The 23,910-nt window shown below is 42.0% G+C and overlaps 1 protein-coding gene across 2 annotated transcripts; it reads left to right on the top strand.

The window, feature by feature from the left end:
- Positions 1 to 672: 672 nt before the first annotated feature.
- Positions 673 to 23,452, top strand: GGH (gamma-glutamyl hydrolase). 2 transcript variants are annotated; one of them, XM_081258146.1, is made up of 9 exons: positions 673 to 887; positions 3,840 to 3,954; positions 7,880 to 7,930; positions 11,713 to 11,797; positions 15,001 to 15,139; positions 17,330 to 17,436; positions 17,520 to 17,610; positions 21,564 to 21,701; positions 23,225 to 23,452. In XM_081258146.1, the coding sequence occupies exons 1-9, from the start codon at positions 779 to 781 to the stop codon at positions 23,344 to 23,346; spliced, it is 957 nt and encodes a 318-aa protein (XP_081114272.1). In that variant the 5' UTR covers positions 673 to 778; the 3' UTR covers positions 23,347 to 23,452. The 2 variants fall into 2 exon arrangements, with proteins under 2 accessions (XP_081114272.1, XP_081114273.1); XM_081258147.1 differs by lacking the exon at positions 21,564 to 21,701.
- The last annotated feature ends 458 nt before the right edge of the window (positions 23,453 to 23,910 follow it).

Genomic DNA, 23,910 nt, shown 5'->3' with positions numbered 1-23,910 from the left:
CTTTGCCGCGATGCCAGCAGTGGGCCGACGCAGTTCGGAGCTGGGGCGATGCGTCCGTGGACGTGTTCGCATCCATCGTCCTTCCCTCGTCTTCCCGTCGTATCGTCCATAAGCCTCGACCCTGAACACAAATGGCAAGATGTGGAAATTACCTCCCAAGTCACCGTCCATCTTTGTATGGAACGCTGGGGTGTCAAACTTGGCTGCCAGCCTTCCTAAAGACGATTTTAGCAGCTCCCGACGATTTTAGGCAGGAGCTGCCGATGGCGCAAAGTTCTCAGGCGACTTCTAGAACCTCTCGTCAGCTTCCCCTGCTGCCAGATTACCATTTCGGTCAGGCAGAGACCATGCGGTTCCCCTTTGACCGCTGGACCGGGCGCCCCAGTTAGTTCTCGGTGACTTAAGGTCACGTCGAGAAAACAACTGAAAGAGCAGATTCGAGGACGCGGAGACCGCCCCTTGTCCACCCGGCACTTTCCCGAGTCTCCGCAGGCGCGGCGGTGCAGGGCGGGGTCGGGGTCGCAGAAGCAGCACCAGCGGCAGCGCCGGCAGCGCCGGCAGCGCCTTGATGGGGCGAGCGGGGCCTCTGGTACCCAGGAGCCGCCCGGCCCCGCCCCGCGGCAGCCGCGCGCACGCGCCGGGACAGCTTTTTCCCATAGGCCCCTGCGACGGAGCACCGCCCTCGCCCTAATCCCCGGTTCGGCCAGGAGTCAGCCGTTGAGTTACTTGGCTGAGCGCCGGCAGTGCCTTTGAAAGGCGGCGGGAGGCGGCGAGCGCGATGGCGAGCTTGGGTCTTCTGCTGAGAGTGCTGGTCCTGGTCCTGTGCGGGGCGGCGAGCCTTGGGCTGTCCGCTCCTCCCGCCCCCACCTCCAAGAAGCCCATCATCGGTGAGGAGGCGGCGGGGGCCGGGGGCCGGGACCGCGGTGGGCGCTTCCAGCAGCTGTGCTCCGGCGGCTACGTCCTGTCCTGGAAGACCCAAGTTCAGGGTTAGGATGTGTGCCTTCCTGTGTAGCACAGGGGCCAAGCCATCATTTGGATCGTGCTGAAATATAGCTAATTAATGCCTCGTTGATTTCCTCAACTCCAAGGCTCTTAAAATTGGAAGGGAGGAAGGTGCACTGTGAAGAATCCTGCGGATGGTTTTCTTGTTTGTACTTAGCTAGGAATTTCTACTGATCAAATGGATTCTGTACATGCATTATCTTTATTAAAATTTCACTGGCAGAGGGCGCATTTCGAGGAACGATGCATTATAACGTATAAAAATCGAATTGGCTAGATAATCAAGAAATAATGGTATACCTTGGTCTTTGTCATCTCCAGCAGAGGAGGCCAGCAGCGGCTGGTGTGATCCTAATGGCAATTCTATTCGGTGTTAAAGTGAAGCATGTCATTTTTCGTTTTCGACAAATGTATGTTTTAAAAAGAGAGTAAAATCAATTTGCATTGCCAGAATAGACATTTGATACTGGGCAGGGGAAAGCAACCCCGGAGAAATCAGCCCGGATCTTAAATTTGCAGAAAGTAACTTGTGTGTGGACAGTTAAGACGGTCTTATTTTAGCTGTAGTGTTATGCTTTTCGTATTGTTTTTTGTGTGTTCCCCCCCCCCCCGAAGATGGGCACTGTATTGTGTAACTAAATAGAAAGTAGATGGGCATTTTTTCATGTATTTATTGGTTGTGCCCAGTTTTCAAATGTGTTGTGTATCAGTATTTGGAACTCGGAATGCCTTATTTTATAAGCTACTTAAAACAGTGGTTAGACTCGCCCAGGGGAATTAACTCAAAGTATAATCGCATGTAGTGTGCTGGGAACTGTGGGTGCAGAGGGGAGGGAAAAAGGAAGGAAGAGGAGTGGTTGGTTTCCCTTTGCTAGAAACAGTGGTTTCTAGGAAACAAGTCCAGGGTCAAATACAGAAAAAATAAGGAAGCTTTTGGCTTACCCTGATCAGTTAAGACAACATAGTTAACTGAACACCTGTGTGCAAGGCACTGAGTTAGAAGTGCAGAGGATTCCAAGAAAAGAAGCCGCGAAATTCATGAGATGGCCTCAAAGTATGGGTAGAATTTTGGTCCCATTTTGAGGGGCGGGAATATAGCCGAGCTCTTGTCCCAGGATGGAGAGGGGGCGGGGGAGAAGTTGGTGGAACTTACCTGCTCTAATGTACTTTCCTCCTTTCTGGTACCTTGTGTCCACATTTCCCCTGCCCGCCTTTGTGGCACCTCATCCCTGCCTGCCCTGTAACCACTGCATTTCCTATGACACTCCCTAATTCTTTCCCTGCCAAATTGTTATTGTCCTTAATAAGGACGATCTGACCGCTCCCTGAGGAGAAAAGCAGTCTTACTGAACAAAGTTTGGCATGTGGCATATATGTTAACTGAGTGCCTGATGAATGCCAGTTGTTGTAAGAAGCTGGGGATACAGGTGACTGACTGATAAGGACGGCCCTGCCTGTCAGGTGGCCTACAGAGACACGGAAGGTGTTCCAAATGGTGAAGTAGTGAGCGGTACAGGCACAGGTATCCTCTCCGGAGAGATGTGTTTTGATGTGTCCTGGATGCCAGTGCTGTGCTGGGGCTGAGGTTTCAGGGGTAAGAGGCAGCCAGAGTGGTAGGTGGGCCCAAGCATCAGGGTCTGTAGAGTATGTGAAAGTTTAGGAGCCCATCGAAGTGCTCAAGCAAGGAGGTACCCCCTGCTGCTTTGATCTCTCTCTCCCTCTCTCTCTCTCTCTCTCTGATTTCCTTTCCTGTCACTTTGTCCCCTTGCCAACACAGGACTCTAGTCACAGGCACTCCTTGCAGTGGGTCAGGCACAGAAGTGACTCGGGGTCTTTGCACTTGCTATCCCCTCACCCTGGAACCGTCTTCCTCCAGATATCCACATGTGGCTGACTCCCTCACCTCTCTGAAGTCCTGCCGACAGTGTCATGTTCTGCCTTCAGAGAGAGGACTTGCCTGGCCACCGCCTTTAAGAGACTTTCTTCTTTCCTGTAGACTGGAACTTACCCAATCCTTCTTTCCCCAAACACACACCTTCTGCTGCTGCTTTACTTTTCTTCTCGGCTCTTACCACCAGCCGTCACACTATTGTTTACCCTTTTGATCTTGTTTACTGTGTTTCCTCTCTTCTCTCCCTTCCGCACACTGGAGTTAAAGCCCACAAAGGAGGGATTCGGTTTGTTCAGTTCACTCATGTGTCCCCAGCACCTAGTTCAGTGCCTGGTATATAGTGTAATTCAGTAATATATGCCAAAACAGTGAATGGTGATATCATCAGATTTCTTTCCATGTGGAGAACTGGTTGGAGTTGGAAGGCAGTTGTTTAAGAAAGGATGCAGAGAGACCTTTTAAGGGGCTATTATAATAGTCTGGGGTCGGGGGGACGCAAGATATTAGTTGCTTGGATTAAGGTGGTGTGGATGACGTTGGAGAGATATGGATAGAAGATATTTTCACTCCTTTACTTTGTTGTCAAGGAAACGATGTGCCTTAGAGTGTGTGTGTGGGAAGGGAGAGGCCTCCTTCTAGACTGAAGGATCTGTACTCTGAAGTTGATTCTAGCTTTTGTGAAAAAGGCTGGTGCTATTGTAGACCTACTTTGGGGGCTTATTTGGCCTCTCTAACGAGGCAAGAGAGAAGGCTACTTAAAACTCAGATCAGCCTCCACTACTCCTTCCCCAAATTCTATAGATGTGCTTTCAGGAGAAGCTTCATATTTAATTCTGTGAATTAAATGAGTAGAGTAGTGACATTTCTAGGGTGATGTGTTTCCGTTTCTGAGCAGGAAAAAAGGAAATTGCTTGAAACTGAAACTTTTTTTTTTTTTGTAATTTAGGAATATTAATGCAAAGGTGCCGTAGTGAGAACATGAAAATCCTGGGAAAATACTATATTGCTGCATCCTATGTAAAGTATCTGGAGTCCGCAGGTGCGAGAGTTGTACCCATAAGGTATGATTCGATATTTTTTACACTGAGTAATAAAACCTACAACTGCTGTTTCATCTCTAAAATTATCTTTTATCTCTAAAATGAATGCTTTCTCTCCTATGATCACGTCATTCAAGTGTGTTAACATCACACCTGATTTTTGTCACAACATCTAATGCTTAGGAGTCTCATTAAGTCGTTTAAAGTGTGAAGCTCTGTGCGTCTATGATATCGTTAGACGTGTGGCATATGTATTCGACAGAGAATGAAATGAGTGACCTTTACCCCCAGAAAAGGTGATCCTCATCAGACATCGTGAAAGTAATGGAGTGAAAGCACCTACAGCTTCACCAGCTTCATCCCGTAATATTAGGATAAGGAAACACTTAGGGAATCAAGGAGTGTTCTCGAAGAGGACGTTTAAAACACCTTTGCCCTCTACTCTAGAAGTTTGGAAATGACTAATACAGCAGTGTTGCGTCCGTATAAATTACAGGTATTGCAATTTTAAAGGAGGTACATTATTTTAGTGGTATAATGACCTAGAATAATAAAATGATTCATGTCATATTCATGACATGACATGATAATAAATGATGCATGTCATTTTGATTTGGAAAGAGTTGAATTTTTTAACAAAAACCTTGTAAGCATTGATATTATCTTATCATCCAAAATTAGTTATATTTTAGGGTCTTCCAGCACCCTCACCTAATCCATTATAAGTGATTTCACACACAAAACACAACTATTTGCTCCGGGCAACTTGTTTTTGTAAATAATTTCGCATTAAAAAATTATAACAAAGAAAAGTCCTGCTCAAAAAGAACATTAATACTAAAAATGCAAATATTACAGTTTTGAGAATGGTACCACCAAATGGTTTTATGTTTAGATTCATAAGGATTGTCTTTTTGCTTGATCTTTTACATTTAACTGTCTCTACTCCAAGATGAACGTTCGCTTTTGACATTAGCCTTCAGTTTTTTTAGCAGCAGTTCTAACTTTTCAAATGAAATCTTATTTGGAACCCAGATAACAGCAGCATTTTGGAGCTGAGGCAGAGGCTCTGGACAGTCCTTAGGACAGTGTTGCAAAGTTTTGATCCTGGAAGCTTTTTCTGCAAGCTCTTCTTTTAGGACATAGTGCTGATAACACAGTGGGAGGTGGAGAGTAAAAAGGCAGGTAGGCCAGTTCAGAGGTGGCTGCTAGGTGTGAGTAGGCTAGGTGTGAAGTGAGAAGGGCTTGGCTTAGAGCAGTGGTTGTAGGATCAATGGGTAAATATTCTTTAAAAAAATCAATAAGACCTGACGAGTAATAGAATGAAAGGGCACAGGGAGGAATAGATGAGAATGACAGAAGTTTTGAAATGGGAAATTTTGAAACTAGGGAAGTTTTGAAACTGATGATTTGTAGAATACTGGGACTTAAGACTGAGATACTGAAAACGTGACTGTCAGCATTCAGGTTAATTTCCAGCTTGGGTTCCCCAAGTTCACTTGAAGGTATATTGCTCAGAATTAGAATCATGTGATCCTATAACAACAATGTAACGCATGGCAGCTAAATTCCCAGAGGAACCTGCAGAGGATTGCCTAATGTAGAATGAGACAAGTGATCACACCGATAACATTGGGTTCATTTCTGAATTTCGGATGCTGGGGACCAACTTCTGTAGTGTAGAAGGGAAAAGGAGGAGGATGGGAGACCTAATCCTGGAGCAGTTGAAGAAGTTTGTCTCTGGTGTCCTTCCTCCTTCTGTCTGCTGCCTTCGCCCTCAGGTGCCCGGTGCACTCAGGTTATGATGGTCTTCCGCCACAGGACTAGTGAGACCCACAGAGCGTCCCTCGCCTGAGAGCTGGCATGTCGCTGCCCACAGGCTGCTCTTGGCTTAAAAATGTGTTTCATTCACGCAGTGCTTAAAATATGTACAAATCAGAAGACTTGGTAAAAGTCTGAATTTTTGGCTTCCTTTTTTCTTTTTTTTTTTTTTTTTTTTTGCGGTACGCGGGCCTCTCACTCTTGTGGCCTCTCCCGTTGCGGGGCACAGGCTCCGGACGCACAGGCTCAGCGGCCATGGCTCACGGGCCCAGCCGCTCCGAGGCATGTGGGATCTTCCCAGACCGGGGCATGAACCCGTGTCCCCTACATCGGCAGGTAGACTCTCAACCACTGCGCCACCAGGGAAGCCCGTCTTCGTTTTTTTTTGAAGGCAATTATCTGGAGCTCATTTTAAATGGAGCACGTGCTCTCCGTTGGCAATAGTGCCTGTCACTCCTTTTCACGTTGCTGAAGCTGTGTCATTTGCCCTCATTGCCAGACTTTCGCTGTTTTCTTTAAAAAGAATGTATTGAGAGGGTCTTTTGTTTCAAGAAAGTCTGATAACATGGAAGCACCATCTGTGTTCAAGGAATGTGACCTGGTCTGTTTTGCCTGCAAGGCCTCTGAGGCGCTTAAGTTTATGACACCCCCTGCCCCCAACCAACAGTTAAGCCCCTTAATAGTGATAAACAGGGCCCGAAAATTCAGTCATGGACAATGGGGGAGCCATTTACTTAGAATGACTGAAGTGACTGGGGCCAGGCTGCATGGCTAGCTGGTAGGAGCTCCTGAAGTGCAGCCGAGCCATCTGAATCTATTCTGGTTCCTCATGGTGGTAGTTGGCCCTCTGGTTTAAATATCCATGGGGAAGATTCTGGGTCCCTGCTGGTTCCTTCTTTGTTGACGCAATCTGGGGAGATTGAACTGGCAGAATACTGGGACTCACATTTCATCTTCCTGTCACTTCCCAAGTCACAGCCACCTGCCCATTTATCCTCTATTTAAGATAGTGGTAAGCACCATTGCAGTGTCACCCACTGCTTTGTGGCTCTCTGCCAGAGGAGGATTATTATGAATTTCTGAACAGCACAGCTTATTTGGGCTTAGAGGAGAGCCTAGAGGAGTTTTCTGGCAAAGCACAGCTATGTTCTGGGCATCATAGGTATCTCCTTAATAATGGGAGAAGTGTCCTAACGCCCTCTAAAACTTTCCTGTGGGGCAGAAATGGACTGTGGTTGATATTTGCCTATTTCTTTTTCGGCAGGTTGAGAAGGCATTATGCCTTTTTATTCTCTTATACAACCAGAAGACTGCTAAACGTAGAACAGATCTTGCAGGAATTCATAAATAGGATGCTCTTTTCCCTTGTTCTTTCATTCTGTCAAACTTCTGGAAGAGTAACCTGTCTTACCGTGACATAATTCAAGGTTGTAGCTAGTTGTCACAGACTAATCCCATGGGTTTTCTCTGGAGAAGGGAATAAAATCATCAATAACGTGGTGATTTAGGAAAGCCTTACCAGATGTTTGATGAAGGGAACTTCAGAATAATTACCTGGGCAAATTAGGCCCATCTATAGGGACCTGCATGCAGTCTGTACCACCTAGATCTGAACTCTTCTGACTTGTGAATACACAGTAGTTCCGAGACCTTTGCAGTTGGCGGTAGGGGTGGGTTGAAGCAGGGACTTGGCATTTATATTTTTTGCCAAAGCTTCCTGTAGTTAAGATAGGTATGCTAATAAATCTCTCAGTCTTTACTTAAAACTATGGAATATCCTTACCTTTTTTTTTTTTTATCTTGGCTAGCAGAGAAATTACTGGTACCCAAATCTCGTAGTCTTTAATGTTTTGCATATTAACACGTACCTCACAATATCAAATTACATTAGACCAGAGGAAAACATGTTTACTTGTCTGATTAGCAAAACAAGGATATAAGTATGTGGCTTTCGCGTAGTTTGAAAAAAATGCCTCTAGGAAGGCAGAGGAGTGATGTAGTCCAGTATTTAAGAATTATTTTTCACCCGGCTTTTCAAAATTAATGTGGTGACTTCATTTAGAGGCTTGCTTTTCTTCTTAAGTTTTGGAAATGGATGTTTTGTAATTATTTTTATTGTTTTCAGGCTTGATCTTAAAGATGAAGAGTATGAAAAGCTTTTCAAATCTATTAATGGGTAAGTTGCCAACATTGGTTTAATATAGTGTAGGAGGTCTAAGCAATGCAAAGAAGTACATATAAATTTAGTATTATGTTTCTATGTAGCTATCTTACAGTGGTGTAATATTAGTTTTCTGAGTCGAGAGGTGTGGAAGTCCTGCAGAGAAAAGGCAGGTTAAGAAATAAATGTTACACAGTAGGCAACATACAATTTTTTTTAATGTGCAACATAGTCTTTATTCTTTTAATGCTTGTCTTAAATGTTTTGAAGCCACTTTGGAGGCCGTGGCATACTGCTTGCTTAGGGGATGTATAAGTCTTAAGAATGAGAATATTAATTGGTTATTTTTCAGAAGGTAACTTGGATAGAACTTGGAAAAAAGTTTTATATCCTCCAGCTTCTTCGCAAAAGATATGATTGCTTAGCTCACAGGAAAAAAAAAACCCTCTTAATCATATGAAAAAATGTGCAACATTACTCACAATTAGAGGAAAGCTAATTATAGCAATTAAAAACCATCAAGTCAGCAAAGAGCAGAAAATGTGCTCGTACTCTGTGGTGAGGCTGTGAGGAAACAGTGTTCTTATCCTTTACTTACAGGAGTTGTTGTTCCAAATAATCAATAAACAGTTATTAAGGAATAGAAGAGAGTTTTATTTGAGCCAAATGGAGGACTATAGCCCAGGAAGAAAGTGCTCTGGGAAAACACGGTTTTATATCTTGACAGAGCAAAGAACGTACATCAAACACAACAGGGGTACATTCCTTCAAGGTTTTGACAGACAGATTAGCACATATACAGCGAGTCGGCATGACCTTGGTGTCTGGTCTTTGAAGGACTACTAGCATGGGCGTCATAGGAAGGGGAGACATTTATCCCTGTCTTCAAAGTGGACTTTTTTGAAATTTCTGGATAATGCATTATTTCCTTAGTGGTTAAAGCAGTTGTACAGCACTTGTTTGATGCACCATAAGATAGGCTGTTCTAGTTAGCATAAAGTTCAAGCCAAATCATGTGTAAGCCAGGATGATGTCCCCATACCTCAATAGGTGAAAATTTCTTCCATCAGGATGTAAGTTATATAGTCTTTTGGGGGCAGTTTTTTTTTTTTTTTTTTTGCGGTACGTGGGTCTCTCACTGTTGTGGCCTCTCCCGTTTCAGAGCACAGGCTCGGGACGCGCAGGCTCAGTGGCCATGGCTCACGAGCCTAGCCACTCTGTGGCATGTGGGATCTTCCTGGACCGGGGCACGAACCCGTGTCCCCTGCATCAGCAGGCGGACTCTCAACCACTGTGCCGCCAGGGAAGCCCTTGGGGGCAGATTTACAGTATCTATTGAAATTAAAAATGCACATACCATATGACCCAGGAAACCCTTCAGAAGGAATTTTATTTTACAAATATAATCACCCCTTTTAACATATACACACTACTATATATAAAATAGATAACCAACAGGGACCTACTATATAGCATAGGGAACATACTCAATATTTTATAATAACCTATAAGGGAAAGTAATCTGAAAAAGGATATATGTACATACATACATATACATACATATATGTATAAAAAAATGAATCACTTTGCTGTATACCTGAAACTAACACAACATTGTAAATCAGCTATACTTCAGTAAAAAATATAATAAAAGGGAAAGAAAAATATAATCCCCCCTTATGTGAAGACTTAGGCCCAAACATATGCATTGTAGAATTGTTTGAAATACTTCTGTTTTAGAACCCATCCAACAGTCCATCAGTTGGGAATTGGATTAAAAAAATAGCTTATATGCATATAATAGAATATTATACACAGGTGAAAAATGAGACTATCTATAGATGTTGCCCCGAATCACTATTGTTCTGTGAACCATGTGATAAGAAGCAAGGCACATAGTGGTGTGTATACTACCATTTACTTTTGTTTTTAAAGTTGGGGTGAGGAGATATGTAAAACATATATGAGGTTAACATAACAAATTTTAATGGTGGTTATTTCTTTTTTCTTCTTTTTTTTTTTTTTAGAGAACACCCAGCTTTTTTGGAAATTAATTTTTGTTGCAGTGAGTCTTAGTTGCAGCAGGTGAGCTCCTTAGTTGTGGCTTTGTAGGCTCCTTAGTTGTGGCATTCGAACTCTTAGTTGCAGCATGCATGTGGGATCTAGTTCCCTGACCAAGGATCAAACACACGTTCCCTGCATTGGAAGGCAGATTCTTAACCACTGAGCAACCAGGGAAGTCCCATTATGGTGGTTATTTCTGATCAGGAGTGGGATGGAGGGAGTCTATTTTACTGTAAAGCTTTTATAAAAAGAACTTTTTAAAAATTTTAGAAAACTGTTCATTTATTACTATTTTTTTAAAAAAAGCTATGTTCAAAACAGTCGTTTGTATTCACCTCAGTTTGGATCAGTAAATATTTACAGTAAAGTTAGTTCAATTTAGTGAAACATTTACAATGCCTGTTATATGCAGGGTACTTTAGCATGGACAAAGATAAATAAGTCCAGGAGAGAGTATATGGTAGAACCTCAAAAATATACAGCAGACAACGAGCAGGACTCTAATGCCACTTCAGAAACACCTTTACTGAGCCTTGTATGCAGTTTTTATTTGGCGGGGTGGGGGGGAGGGGGGGCGCAGGGCTTGCAGAGATGAAAAGGCAGAGCCTTGCTTTGAAGGAGTTTGTCAACCGAGAGGGACAGTCAAGTTTTACTTTATGAATGGACTTTGAGATTAAACATACCAAGTTTGTTCAGAGGCAGCTTTTTAAATACTGAGTCAGTGAAAAGGGAGAACTGCTAATGAGTCTTCATTAAGCCACTTTAAACTGTAGGGTTTTCTGCTTGGTTTTGTGGCAGATGTTCTGCCTTATAGTTTATATATTTCCTACTAGACCATGATCCTACTAACAGCAAAAATTACCCATCTTTGTCTCTGTGGGCTAATACCTATTACTGAATGAACACAGTCTCAAAAGTGATATTTCACATATCTCAAATTCATATTTAAGTATTTTCAAAATTTTTAATATATTTAATCCAACCTTTGTTGGATTAATCTCTTTTGAATATGCTTAGTTACTTTAAGAGCTTTTTAGAGTTAGTTTAAAAAGTTGATATGAAAACTTAAATATTTTTCTATCTCTCTCCTTTATGGGTAGAGTAAAATAAAGTCAAATGTCTGTGACTCTCCCCTTTTTTTTCCTAGAATGTTTTTAGAATGGTAATTGTGTTCTTTTTCAAAATTTTCTAACACCATTCTTATTTCTGGAGAGATTTCAGGGTAATAATAATAAATTTAAAATTCCATGGATGTTTAATTCTAGCCTACTATATTTTTATGACTAGTTTGTTCTTTATTGTTAAAACAGATTTTTTTTGTGAGGTAAGCCTGACTCATGATTATGGACCTGCAACTGATTTTGACATCTCTGATCATCTTAATTTAAACCTAGCTATACTTGGAATTTTATTTCTACTTGATTTCTAGCTGTGTGTACTCTCCTCCCCTCCCCCCATTTATTTTACTTTAATTTATCCGCACTCTATTTCAAAAATAAACTTGTTTATCCAAGAGGTTTGGTAGAATATGCACAAGTGCATTGTTAACTGCAATAGTTTACAAATGGGTGGGATTATAAATATTTTGTATTTTCTTTTTGCCTAATTTTTCTCATTTTCTCTAATGATCTTGCTGCTTATGTAATAAGGAAAAGATGTTTTAAAATAAAAAGATTGTTTATTTTCTGGGAGTGGGGAGGGGTTGAAATGCACCCTGTTTGATGTTGTTTCAGGATCCTTTTCCCTGGAGGAAGTGTTAACCTCATGAAGTCAGGTTACGCCCGCGTGGCCAAAATATTTTACAAGTTGGCCATACAGGTAAGCCTCAGTTATTTCTTATTATTCCAGGTGAGTTTTTGTAATTTTCCACGAGGATAATTCTTTTTTTGAGCATGTGGTAATACTTCCTGCACAATTACCCTAGTCTCATCACACCGTTAACTTTTTTTTTTTGCGGTATGAGGGCCTCTCACTGTTGTGGCCTCTCCCGTTGCGGAGCACAGGCTCCAGACTCGCAGGCTCAGCGGCCATGGCTCACGGGCCCAGCCACTCCGCAGCATGTGGGATCTTCCCGGACCAGGGCACGAACCCGTGTCCCCTGCATCGGCAGGCGGACTCTCAACCACTGCGCCACCAGGGAAGCCCACACCTTTAACTTTTGAAGTGCCTGTTCTTTTCCAGCCAGTGGCAGCTCTTGCCCATTTTCTCTGTGCTTCATTTAATTCTGGGCTCCAGGGAGCCTTCAGAGCCCTGCTGGCCGGCCCTCTCTGTTTGAGCTCATTAACGTGAACCAGGCCCTCATGGTGGCTGAGTAAGCTGTCTTCATTATTTACTGGGCATTGTTCATGTGTTGCGTTTTATGTTTTTTTTGTTAATTATTTTTTTTGGCTGCGTTGGGTCTTTGTTGTTGCCTGCGGGCTTTCTCTAGTCGCGGTGAGCGGGGCTACTCTTCATTGCCATGCGTGGGCTTCTCAGTGCAGTAGCTTCTGTTGTTACAGAGCACGGGCTCTGGGCACGTGGGCTTCAGTAGTTGTGGCATGTGGGCTCAGTAGTTGTGGCTCATGGGCTCTAGAATGCAGCCTCAGTAGTTGTGGCGCACGGGCTTAGTTGCTCCGCGGCATGTGGGATCTTCCTGGACCAGGGCTCGAACCTGTGTCCCCTGCATTGGCAGGCATATTCTTAACCACTGTGCCATCAGGGAAGTCCCTGTTCATGTGTTGTTAATTCTCATCTCCTCTCCGTGCAGTGACTTGCAGAGCCCCTCGATTTCTTTTTAGTCTCCTAAAAAGACTGCTCCTGCCTTTGCACCATAGCTCAGACCCTGGCTATTTCTCCCCTGAACTGTTAACAGCAATTTTCTAACTAATCTTGCTGGCCCTACTATCTCCCCCAACCTTAAATATTTCCCTAAGAAACTGCTTTTAGCATATGAGATGCTTGTTTGAAAACTTTTAATGGCTTGGCTCGATGACCTGTAGCCTTTCATAGTCTTTGAGTCAAGATATATAGTGTGTCCACGGCTCACCTTTCCCAGACTTTGCTTGTGCAGGTGATTGCAGCCAGGCTGGTATTTCCAGCACATACTCTGTGTCCTCCTACTTTCAGATCTGCTTAGGCTGTTTCTTTCTACCCCGTCCCTAATTTGTGCCTTAGCCAGCTTTTCAGGGAAGCCCAGAGACAGAATATCTTGAAGTTAGCTGTTCATGTCTCATCAGATTGCATGGTTCTGACACCCTTCGAGGCATTCCTCATTTCATATCATATGGTTCCATGTATTTAGTACATGCTCAGTGGATACTTTTTGGAAAAACTAGCGAACAAAATTGAAATTTTATAACATGAGTGATTTAAAATGCATTTGGAAAGCATATATATGAACATTATAAAGCCACTCTTCCTTTGCATATAGAGACTCATGTAACTGGCTTGTTCAATTAAAAAAAAAAAAAAAAAAGGAACCACCTAACTCATAAGACCCAAAGGCCTATTTAAAAAAATGTAATTAGGGCTTCCCTGGTGACACAGTGGTTAAGAATCCGCCTGCCAACTCAGGGGACACGGGTTCGAGCCCTGGTCCAGGAAGATCCCACATGCCACGGAGCAACTAAGCCCGTGCGCCACAACTACTGAGCCCGCGTGCCACAGCTACTGAAGCCCGCACGCCTAGAGCCCGTGCTCCGCAACAAAAAGTAGCCCCTGCTCGCCATAACTAGAGAAAGCCTGTGCGTAGCAACGAAGACCCAACACAGCCAAAAATAATAAATAAATAAAATTTTAAAAATGTAATTAGCTACTTGAAGATTTCAAAGCAAAGAAAAAAGCTTAGCAACCTTGAACTTCCATTTAGCTGTAGCCACTGGGGTCCACAGGCCCTGATGAAGAAGCCCTGAGAAGTGATTTCTGTGAGATCTATTTGGTTTCACTCTGTGTCCTTTGCTCTGCTGATCACAACAAACAAAAGACGTGGTCCCAGCAAGTGGGGATTTAACATTTAGTTCAGAAATCAAATTTGGTGCGCATATGGAAAGAGAGAACAGTTCAACCCTCTTTTGTGTTTACTGTAAGTGAATGCAGTAAGACCCTTCAACATAACATATACAATTCTAACTTCTAAAAATAAAATTTTCCAGACTTGCATATAAAAGTATTAAAATCCTATCTTGAGATAGGAAGTATAGAAATTAATGCTGTTCTATATTTTTCTCATTGAAGAACAGAAAAAAACTCCCTAACAATTTCCTCATTTAGAATGAGTTACTGTTAGGTTATATTTTACAGTCTATGCAGGAAAACCACTGCTTTTAGAAAAGTTACAAAACCCATTTTTGTAACTATCGGCACATATGGGTTTAATCTTTGGTTGATCAGAAAATTCAGTCTCTGGAATGCTTCTCCCCCAGTCACACTGGTTGTTGTGATTTCCTCTGAAGAAACCCAGTACATTTGTACTTTTTTAGTTGACAACTTTTACTCTCTGAAATTTTATTTTACTTTTGCTTGTCGACTGTTCCTTTCCTTCCAGATCATGGCTTTTACTTGATTTAAATCTGATTAGCTGAAGGTGGTATAATGCAGCTGTTACTATAACTTCTGAGATAATGGAGGAAAGACTTCCATTCAGAGTATGTTCAAAACCGGACAGTCCTTTAAAGCAACAAGATTTGTAGAAAATGTATAAATAGGCATTTACCTAGCATTATCTTTGATATTTACAGTCCCTGAATGTTACATGTGTTGTTTGGTAGTTGACTGGCAAATGTCTGTATCTTTCCCAGCACAACTGAGTTTGGATAGTTTGGTTAATTAAACCTGAACTATTATGTGGGAGCTTGATCTAAGAGAAATTAGGTGATATCCTACTGATAGAAGAGAGAGAAAGTGATAGCCTACTACTCTTGATCCTGGAAAACTCCTTAGAAATCCATGTATACCTCAGGTGCCAATCTTGTATGACAAGCCAAATGTATAATTTTTATTTTGAAAAGTTTGAGTAAGCTTAGTTTTCTCTTTATTCTGCACAGGGTTTTGATAAAGGAGACTATTTTCCCACGTGGGGGACCTGCCTTGGATTTGAAGAGCTTACGTATCTGGTCAGTGGAGAGAGCTTATTAACCCTCACAGATACTGTTGGAATTAAAATGCCACTGAACTTCACTAGAGGTAAGAATTCTCTTTTGATCCTTAAAAAAATATTAAATGGGCAGGATTAGTAAGTTGCAAATATCAGAGTAAAAAAATGTTCATAACATTTGTTAATTTTTAAATTATTTACACAGGCTGAAGATGTGAATGATCACTTTTCGTGCTGAGTTATAAAGTTGGCTTAAGGAATTTTGAACGTTGATAACTTATTGCTTCTAGTGACGTCAGGACAGTGCATGATTAAAAACTCTAAAATCAGACTTGGTTTTGAGTCCTAGCTTTGTCACTTCTGCCTTGGGGAATCATTTAACCTCTCTTAGCTTTAATTTCCTGATTTGTAAAAGCGTTTACCTCTTAGGATTTTTTTTGTGAGGATTAAATAAGATAATGTTTTCCAGGTACTCTGATAAGCACTTTAGATATTACTCTAATAAATGTTAGCTATTATTATTATAGTCAGCATTTTTCCCTTGGCTGTGTACTCTGTTCCGATCCCAGCTAGGGTGCACTGCAATTCCATTCTAGTACTAACAACCTGGAGTTAGCACAGACTCCAGTTAAAGGTTATCTCCGTGACTAGACTGCCCTTATGTCTGATACCAGCCATGAGTCACACCCCCAGGCCACCCATACGTCTGATCAGCTGGCCATGAATCTTGGGATTCCCACAATCCCCCTCAGGTCTAATAATTAACTGGAATGACTCTCAGAACTCAGGAAAGTGCTATGTTTGCAATAAAGAGTTTTACTGTAAAGGATCCACATGGGACAAGGTCTGTGAGGGAATATAGAACTTCTTGCCCTCTCCCTGTTGAGTCAGGGCACGTCACCCTCCTGACACATCAATATGTTCACCAGCCCTGTAGCCCCGGTGAGCTTTGGTCCTCAGAGTTTTTATCGGGACTTTATTGTGAAGGCAATGGTTGATTAAATCATTGGCCGTGTTATTGAACTCAATCTCCAGTCCTTGTCTCATCCCTGGAGATCAGGCTAGCTCAAAGTCAGACCTACTCTAGAAGTCCAATGCATGTCCATTGCACTACATAGCCAGGTAAAGTCAGACCTGCTATAATCACGTGGTTAGTTTTTCTGATAACCAACCTCATCCTGAAGCTGTCCAGGGGCCACCTTGTGTCACCTCATTAGCATTACAAAGACACACCTATCAGTCAGGAGATTCCAAGGGTTTAAAAGCTCCCAGTCAGGAACCCAGGACAAAGACCAGACAAATTCTTTATTTACCAATCTGTGTAAATAGATAATGATTCTTGTAGGTTACTTGATTTCTGAATCATCAGAATTGAATGCTACCAACCACTCCTGTTCTCATAAGGATTTTGGATAGAAAGTAGTAGTTGTTATACATAGAATCTATAAAATGCTCTATACTTTTCAAAGCTCTTTCTCACATTATCTCACTTAATTACTGCAAGAATCCTGTGGGAGGTGTATGTATTAGGTCAGTCTCTTTTGGTTGTATGTGGTTAAAACCGAGTTTATACAAAAAAAGGAATGAAATCCGCTGAAGTAAGGTATCAGCGGATTTTTATCATGTGGGGCTCTGGGATTCTAATGGAAGCCATTGCATCGTGAATGAGGGGTTCATTTAGGGACAGCTGGCATTAGGGCCTTGAACACCATCAGGATTTTCTTAACCCTTTGCTGGTGTATGTCTGTGTCAGAGTCCAGAGCCTTCATTGAGGTAAATTGCTTCTTTTGATCTATTTAGTGAGTAGAATTATCTTGGCCTGGTTAGTGTTTTTTCCTACGTTGTTGGTATTTTTAACCGTTTAAGTCCCAGATACCTTTGAAGATGTGTTAAAAGTTCTGGGTCGTTTCCTGAGTAAACAAATATATACACATATGGAAAATTTTACCTCTGTTTCAGTGCCGTCTAGAGAACCCATTTCAAAATGCTCTGCTTACTCTATGACCAGCCTGCTCATTATCCCGTCTGAAGAATGTCAGTTATTCATGTTACAATTCTAGAAGAAAAGTACTTAAGTATGGAACATATTTGGAATTGTGTGTTAAACTTATTTTGTGCTTGACTAGAATACTTCTGTGGAAACGATATGTTTGCATATCATTTAGTCATCTTGATTATGTCTTAACAATGGCCTCTCTCTGGCTGTAGATCAGTGACTTCAATGGATTGTATTTTTTTGTGTGTTTAAATTATTTCTTTTTATGCTTCAATTATTTCAGGTCCACTGCAGAGCAGAATGTTCCAGAATTTTCCTGCTGACTTGTTGCTGTCATTAGCAAGAGAACCTCTGACTGCAAATTTCCACATGTGGAGCCTCTCTGTGAAGGTATCACATTGATAACGCAATGAAATTAATGCATTTAGATTTACTACAGAAGTAATTATTTTGTTCTTATTTTTGTACTTTAGAATTTTACAATGAATGAAAAGTTAAAGGCGTTTTTCAATATATTAACTACAAATACAGATGGCTATATTGAGTTTATTTCAACAATGGAAGGTATGTATCACTGCAGATGTACACTTTATTTTACTTATTATATTTATTAATTTTGATTTTATAGTTCTCTTATGAATAACCTCATGTTACTTTGGGGACTGAAGTTAGAAGTTAGGGCATTTTTGGAGACAGGAGACCTGTTTTGCCCATGTTCCAAATCAGTTGTGGTTTACCTGGGTCACCTTCTATGATAGGGTGATGAAACAGGGAAGTGAAGAGTAAGGGGAGAGTGGATGAAGAAATAAATGGAGAAAGTGATTTCTGTTTCTAGCAATACTGCAGATTAAGTACGTGCTGCAGACAACGCAAAAAATGTGATTGACATACGGAAAAACATCTTCCTAAGTAAATACATTGATAAAGTGACAGTAAGGGTATTCAGGCCCCAAACCGCAGGAGGTAAGTGGAGTGTTTAAATCAGTCTTATTACTGAGTCAGGAGCGCTTGAGATGAAGCCCAGGAGCCCCCTCCCTGGAGAGCACCCCCATGGAGCAGGACGCAGAAGGCTGGACCCTCAGTGACTCCTGCCTGCAGAACTGCAGGGAGAGTTTGCCATCCTGAACCGTAGCGCTGAGGGGGTGGGCTGGTAAATCAGTAAGCCTCGAGTGTTTTCATGACAGGCCGGTCTAGTGTGGCCCGCGCTATACTAACTGGGAAGTTCGGCACATCTTAAGTCAAAAAGTGTGTTTGAAGTTATCTCGGACTGATAGTGCCTCAACGTGCGTGGCAGAAACAAATATCAGTAGTGCTCTCCGGAGGAACCTGCATTTATCCGGGACTTTAAGAAGTTTCCATATGAGGTTTTAAGGAAAGTGATTGGTTCATAGCCAAAACATCACAAGTGCACAAGGAAGCAAAATACCATGAATGAGAGCTTGCAGAAGCAGTAGGTGGTCTTTCAGCTGGTGAGACTGATTGGCGCTACTGGCGAGGCCCGAGCACTGGACTGGAATTAACTGGGATGAAGCGGAAGTAGTTCACGCTATTCACAGGTTGTGGCCATGTCACTGGCTCTCCTGTTGGGGGAGGTCAGATGTCTGAAGGTTCAGAAACCACCTCCCCGGAATTCTGGGAAGGCTGATGAATCCAGTCTGAAGTGAACCACTCTGAACGTATCTCTCTAACCCTGTCCCCTCCTGTATTTCTTACTTGAGTTGACAGCCTTGTCATTCACCACATCATCTAGTGTGGGCTGCCCTCATCCTCCACATCTAAGAAGTCCATGCCACTTTCTACTTCCCAAATCTTTCTTGGGAATTCTTCTTCCCAAATCTCTCTATTCCTCCTGTCCGACTTCAGCATAAACCACCTGCCACCTGTGTTGCCGCAGGAACTCCTAACTGTTGCACAAACCTGCCTTCCAGCTGGTCACCAGCAGTGCCCCGAGATTCCAGTCTGACCACATTGCTTGGGGAGAAAGCTCCTCACTGGCGCTTCAGCACTTGGAGGGTGGAGTCTGGATTTCCCAGTCATTTACTCATGGTCTGCCCCGCCTTCATCGCTAGCCTGGATTCCATGCACCCTGTTCAGTGCACACAGCCCTCCACAGAGCAGCACTTCTTGCCCCTGTGCTTTTCCTTAGGTTCTTTCCTCTCCTCTGAAAAGCTTTCCTTCCTCCGCATTCCCTTCTGCTGATGACCTCTTAGCTAGCTTTAAGAGCTCAGGCCAGTGGGCAGCTCCTGGAGCCCATCCCTGCCCGTTATCCTTTCTCTCCACATCCTCAGTGCTCCTGCTTTATACTTGCTCTGCACGTCCTAGGAATGTCTCTTTGCAGTTACTTGCTCATGTTCTATCTTTCCTCCTAGGCTAAGAGTCACTGAGAGCTGGGACTCTGTCATTCTTTGTGTTTCCAGGACTTTATGGAAATCTCAGTAGATGCTGAATAGATGAGTAATTATTTAAATGAAAGAGTTTTGGCTTGGAAATTAGGGAATAGGACTTCATGTTGGTTCTGTTCCTGGCTATGTCATCATACCAGGCTCATTTGAAATTTTTATCTTCCGAAAGTTTTCTGACACCTACTGGATAGAAACACTTGAGATGATCCTGTTTGCACATTTCCTTCCTGTTCTTGATATTTTGTTCTAAATCAGTGAGCCAGGGCATGATTCCTAGAGTTGTCAGGAACCTGCATTGATCTTTTATTGACGCAGTTTACAAAAAAAGAGTAAATCTCAACTTGTTTCTGAATGTCAGTGTGTATCTCCGTCCTATCCATTCATCTATCTATATATCTATCTGAAAAATATTTATTACAATTTATCACTTAGGGTATTTCTTTTTTTAAATAAATTTAATTAATTAATGTATTTATGTATGTCTGTGTTGGGTCTTTGTTGCTGCACGCAGGCTTTCTCTAGTTGCGGCGAGCGGGGGCTACTCTTCGTTGCGGTGCGCAGGCTTCTCATTGCGGTGGCTTCTCTTGTTGCGGAGCACGAGCTCTAGGCACGTGGGCTTCAGTAGTTGTGGTGCGTGGGCTCAGTAGTTGTGCCTCTTGGGCTTTAGATCGCAGGCTCAGTAGTTGTAGCGCACGGGCTTCGTTGCTCCGCGGCATGTGGGATCTTCCCGGACCAGGGCTTGAACCTGTGTCCCCTGCATTGGCAGGCAGATTCTTAACCACTGCGCCACCACTTAGGGTATTTCTTATTCTAAATAATACTTTTAATATCTCAAAGAAATACATTAGAAGATCTGCCTTTCAGTTACCTATGTGTAACAGTTAATTTCCTGGTCATCCAGCCCACGGGTCTCCTGCTGGTGGCATCACATGTGGTTCAAGACAGAGAAAGAGAGTACGTCACAAAGAAGGAGGGAGGGGGGGAGGGGCGCAGTGGGGAGGGATGGAGTAGACTGACCGGAGCTGCTTGCTGGTAGGTTGTTTCCTCTTGTGAATCTAGACTGAAGAAGCCTAGGATAAAATAGGCTTCCTTCTTCTGACGTGATCTCTCTCAGCAGAATCTCAGGGGATATGAGGGCAGTGCCCTTTTCCCTAGATATCTCAACTTTTGGATAATTCATTTCTCTAAGTATCTCCCCATGGTAGTCAGGGTTATAATTTCAAAGCAAAAATAATAGAGGGAGGATTTTTTTTCAATTAAAATGAGGAAAGGCATATGTGAAGAGAAAAAGAGATGAGTATAGATATTTCTCAGAAGGTAAATATTATACATATTTTTTTAAATTATGGAATTTTAAAACCATATTTAGAAGTAGAGAGAGTAAGATAATGATCCCCTGGGTACCTTTTTCTAATTTCAACCACTATCACATTTATGTGGCCATTCTTGTTTCATGTCTATTTTCTCCTCATACCAGCTTAGTTTTTGGAGTAAATCCTAGGGATAGTATCATTTTTGTATATAAAGATATTTAAGAATTCTAAAAATAAGTGAAGTACATTACCAAAAGTCTTCCACACCAAATTTAAACTTTTAAAAACTATTTAAAAATTGGTAGCATGAAACCATGAACCTTTCCGTAGACTGAGCGAGAGAGACACAGTTTAGCCTGAGACTTACGTAAAAGGACACTAAAGATGCTGGCGTAGTTCATGCTCATGTGAATGTCATTATAGGAGGGGATGAAAATGCAGTATGAAGTGGGGGGAAGAGAGTTGTAGAAGAAACTTGTGACCAATCAGATGTGCACTTGACTGCTAAGCTGGGATATATTCAAAGTCTCAGTTATTTCTCTCTACTCTGATCACCTAGTAAACGGAATCATATTTCAAATTATAAAAGGTTATAAGTCAGTGAAACATTGTATTGTGAACTTTCACATTGACTATTAACTGAAATTGTTTGTGTCTGAGAGAATGCACAGTTTAATTTCGTCTGACATTGGGTGTTATAAAAATAATGTTTTACACAGGATGTAAAACATAATTTAATTGTAAGTAACATCCCTGACCATTGTTACTACTTAATACTCACCAGTCTATGTTCTTTGTGCAGGATACCAGTATCCAGTATATGGTGTCCAGTGGCATCCAGAGAAAGCTCCTTATGAGTGGGGAAACTTAAAAGGCATTTCTCATGCACCTAATGCTGTGAGGGCTGCATTTTATTTAGCGGAGTTCTTTGTGGCTGAAGGTAATACGGGGCAGGGGTTATAATTTTGTCACCCTAGTGTGGTTTTGAAGGAAATTGCCCTCATCTGAACTTCTGTGTACTTTTACTCTATAAATGTTCTGTAGGTTTAACTTTTTAAAAAACTAATTCATGTGAAGGCCCTGAAATTGAGATATTAGTCATTCAAATCAAACCAGGACAGTTATTTCAGTTAACAGTACTGTACAGTCTAAAGTGGGCTGATTTCCTGAACAACAGCATAAAGATTGTTTTGTTTTGTTTCCTTGAGTGCTTTTTTTTTTTTAGATTCCCCTCCAACTACTCTTTTTAGGGATAATGATTTAATTATGACATTCTCTGAGAATTAGATCTTACTTTTCCAAGACAATTATGTAAATTGACTCTATGCTCATCAGTCTGTGGTCTTAAGGCTGCCTATCTGTAGGTATTGGCACATTGGAGAAAGTTAATACGCTTTGCCTGCTTTTTCATGATGAAAACACAGACACAGTCATGCTATGTTATGTTTGTGGGGAAACTGAGAATTTGGTTATAGATGCTTGAGTTTTAGTTGAGTGATACGGGTGTAAGACAGAGCTACGAACACAACTTGCAAGGGATAGGGCGTCACTCTGGCAAGTCGCGGCCCCGGGAGGATTTCCCTGAGCTTTGTTTGCATCCTCTCTTCACGCTTGCCCTGAGGTTTTATCAACCCTCCGTCCACACTCGCAGGTAAAGTGCTTCCTCCTGAGTTCACTGTGGTTTAGAATTGTGCTCCGTTGAATGGGTCGTTTCATTACAAAAGCCCCAAATTAAAAAACAGTTCTCCCGTGTGTAGTGTTAGTCCCAAGAAACATCTCCATGTCGTGTGTGTAGGAGTAAATGAGGACAGCAGGGCGCAGAGCAAGGCTCTCTGCAGCAGTATCACAGGAACGGCTACGTGGCCTTCATTGTCCAGCATCCCTCTTTCTAAAAATGCCACGGAAGCCTGTATTTACCTTATTTTGACTTTAGGGTAAAGTCTGAGCCCTCACCCCCTCACACCTGAAGTTTAGCCGTGCGACTTCTTTGTGCCTCCTTGCTTTTCAGATTTCTGCCTTACCTGGGGAAGATGCCTCCCTTCTCCCCAACCTCAGCTTTGCCAGTGTCTCCATCCTCTTGAAGTGTCTTCCTGATTAGCCTATAAAAACTTCTGTGTGGTTGACTAGACAAGACTTCTTGAGCGTTAGGACCTTGCCTTGTGGATGTCGCCATCCCCAGGCCCTGCATCAAGCCATGCACACAGTAGGCACCTAGTAGACATTTGAATGGAGGGGGAGTGAGCACCACGTGGGGTCTGGTGCGGGGTAGGCACGGCTGCTGTCAGGAAGGCTGTACTCCAAATCAGGTGCTGCTTCATTTGGGGGAAATTTGGTAAGACGTTTCTCCTTTTTGCTGGTATTATCCCACTTAATAAGGCTGATTATAGGAAGAAATATTTTAAAGTAGCCTTTTGAAAATTGTATCCTATCTTTTTAAAAATTAGCGCTTTCTTTTTCTTGCAGCTCGGAAAAACAATCACCATTTTGAATCCGATGTTGAAGAGGGCAAAGCACTAATTTATCAGTACCGTCCAGTTTATACTGGGAACATTTCTTCATTTCAGCAAAGTTATATATTTGATTGAAAGCCTTCAATGTGTTAACAGAGAAATTTTGATTAACTCCATGATTAAACTGTTGTAATAACTTGTTACTCATGATGATAATAGAAGGCCACAGAGATTCCGTTTCTATGATGTGACTGGCTCTGATTCTTCATTCAGTACATTTGGCTATTTATATCACATTTGATAATCAGTCAGTGAGACAGATACATAATCTGAGTGTTTTTCATGGAAAAGCTTTCTTTTATCTGAAGATTAGAAAAAAATAAATTTATTGAAAATACAGATATTTTATTTTTTCTAACTGATTGATTCTGGAAGTACGTACCACTCCCTACCCATCCACCTATCTCATCCTTGCTGAAGACTCTTTATTTTTTTATTAATTTTTATTGAGTTATAATTAACGTACAACATTATGTGAGTTTTAGGTGTGCAACATAGCGATTTGATATTTGTATACATTATAAAATGATCATCACAATAAGTGCAGTTAATGTCACCATAGGAGATTGTTACCGTGTCATTGACTGTTTTTTCTCTGTGTATATTACATCTTCAGGACTTAACTTATTTTGTAACTGG

Source organism: Mesoplodon bidens (genome assembly GCF_964165515.1).
Source record: "Mesoplodon bidens genome assembly, chromosome: 16".
Classification (NCBI taxonomy): domain Eukaryota; kingdom Metazoa; phylum Chordata; class Mammalia; order Artiodactyla; family Ziphiidae; genus Mesoplodon; species Mesoplodon bidens.
The sequence above is the reverse complement of the archived record's forward strand: the minus strand, read 5'-3'. Positions and strand labels throughout refer to the sequence as shown.

What these genes read in the sequence shown, in the direction of transcription:
- GGH (XM_081258146.1), top strand. Translation starts at nt 779, where the DNA reads ATGGCGAGCTTGGGTCTTCTGCTGAGAGTGCTGGTCCTGGTCCTGTGC. An exon ending in GCCACTGAACTTCACTAGAG is followed by an intron (nt 15,140 to 17,329) that starts GTAAGAATTCTC and finishes CAATTATTTCAG; the next exon opens with GTCCACTGCAGAGCAGAATG. An exon ending in TGTGGAGCCTCTCTGTGAAG is followed by an intron (nt 17,437 to 17,519) that starts GTATCACATTGA and finishes TTTGTACTTTAG; the next exon opens with AATTTTACAATGAATGAAAA.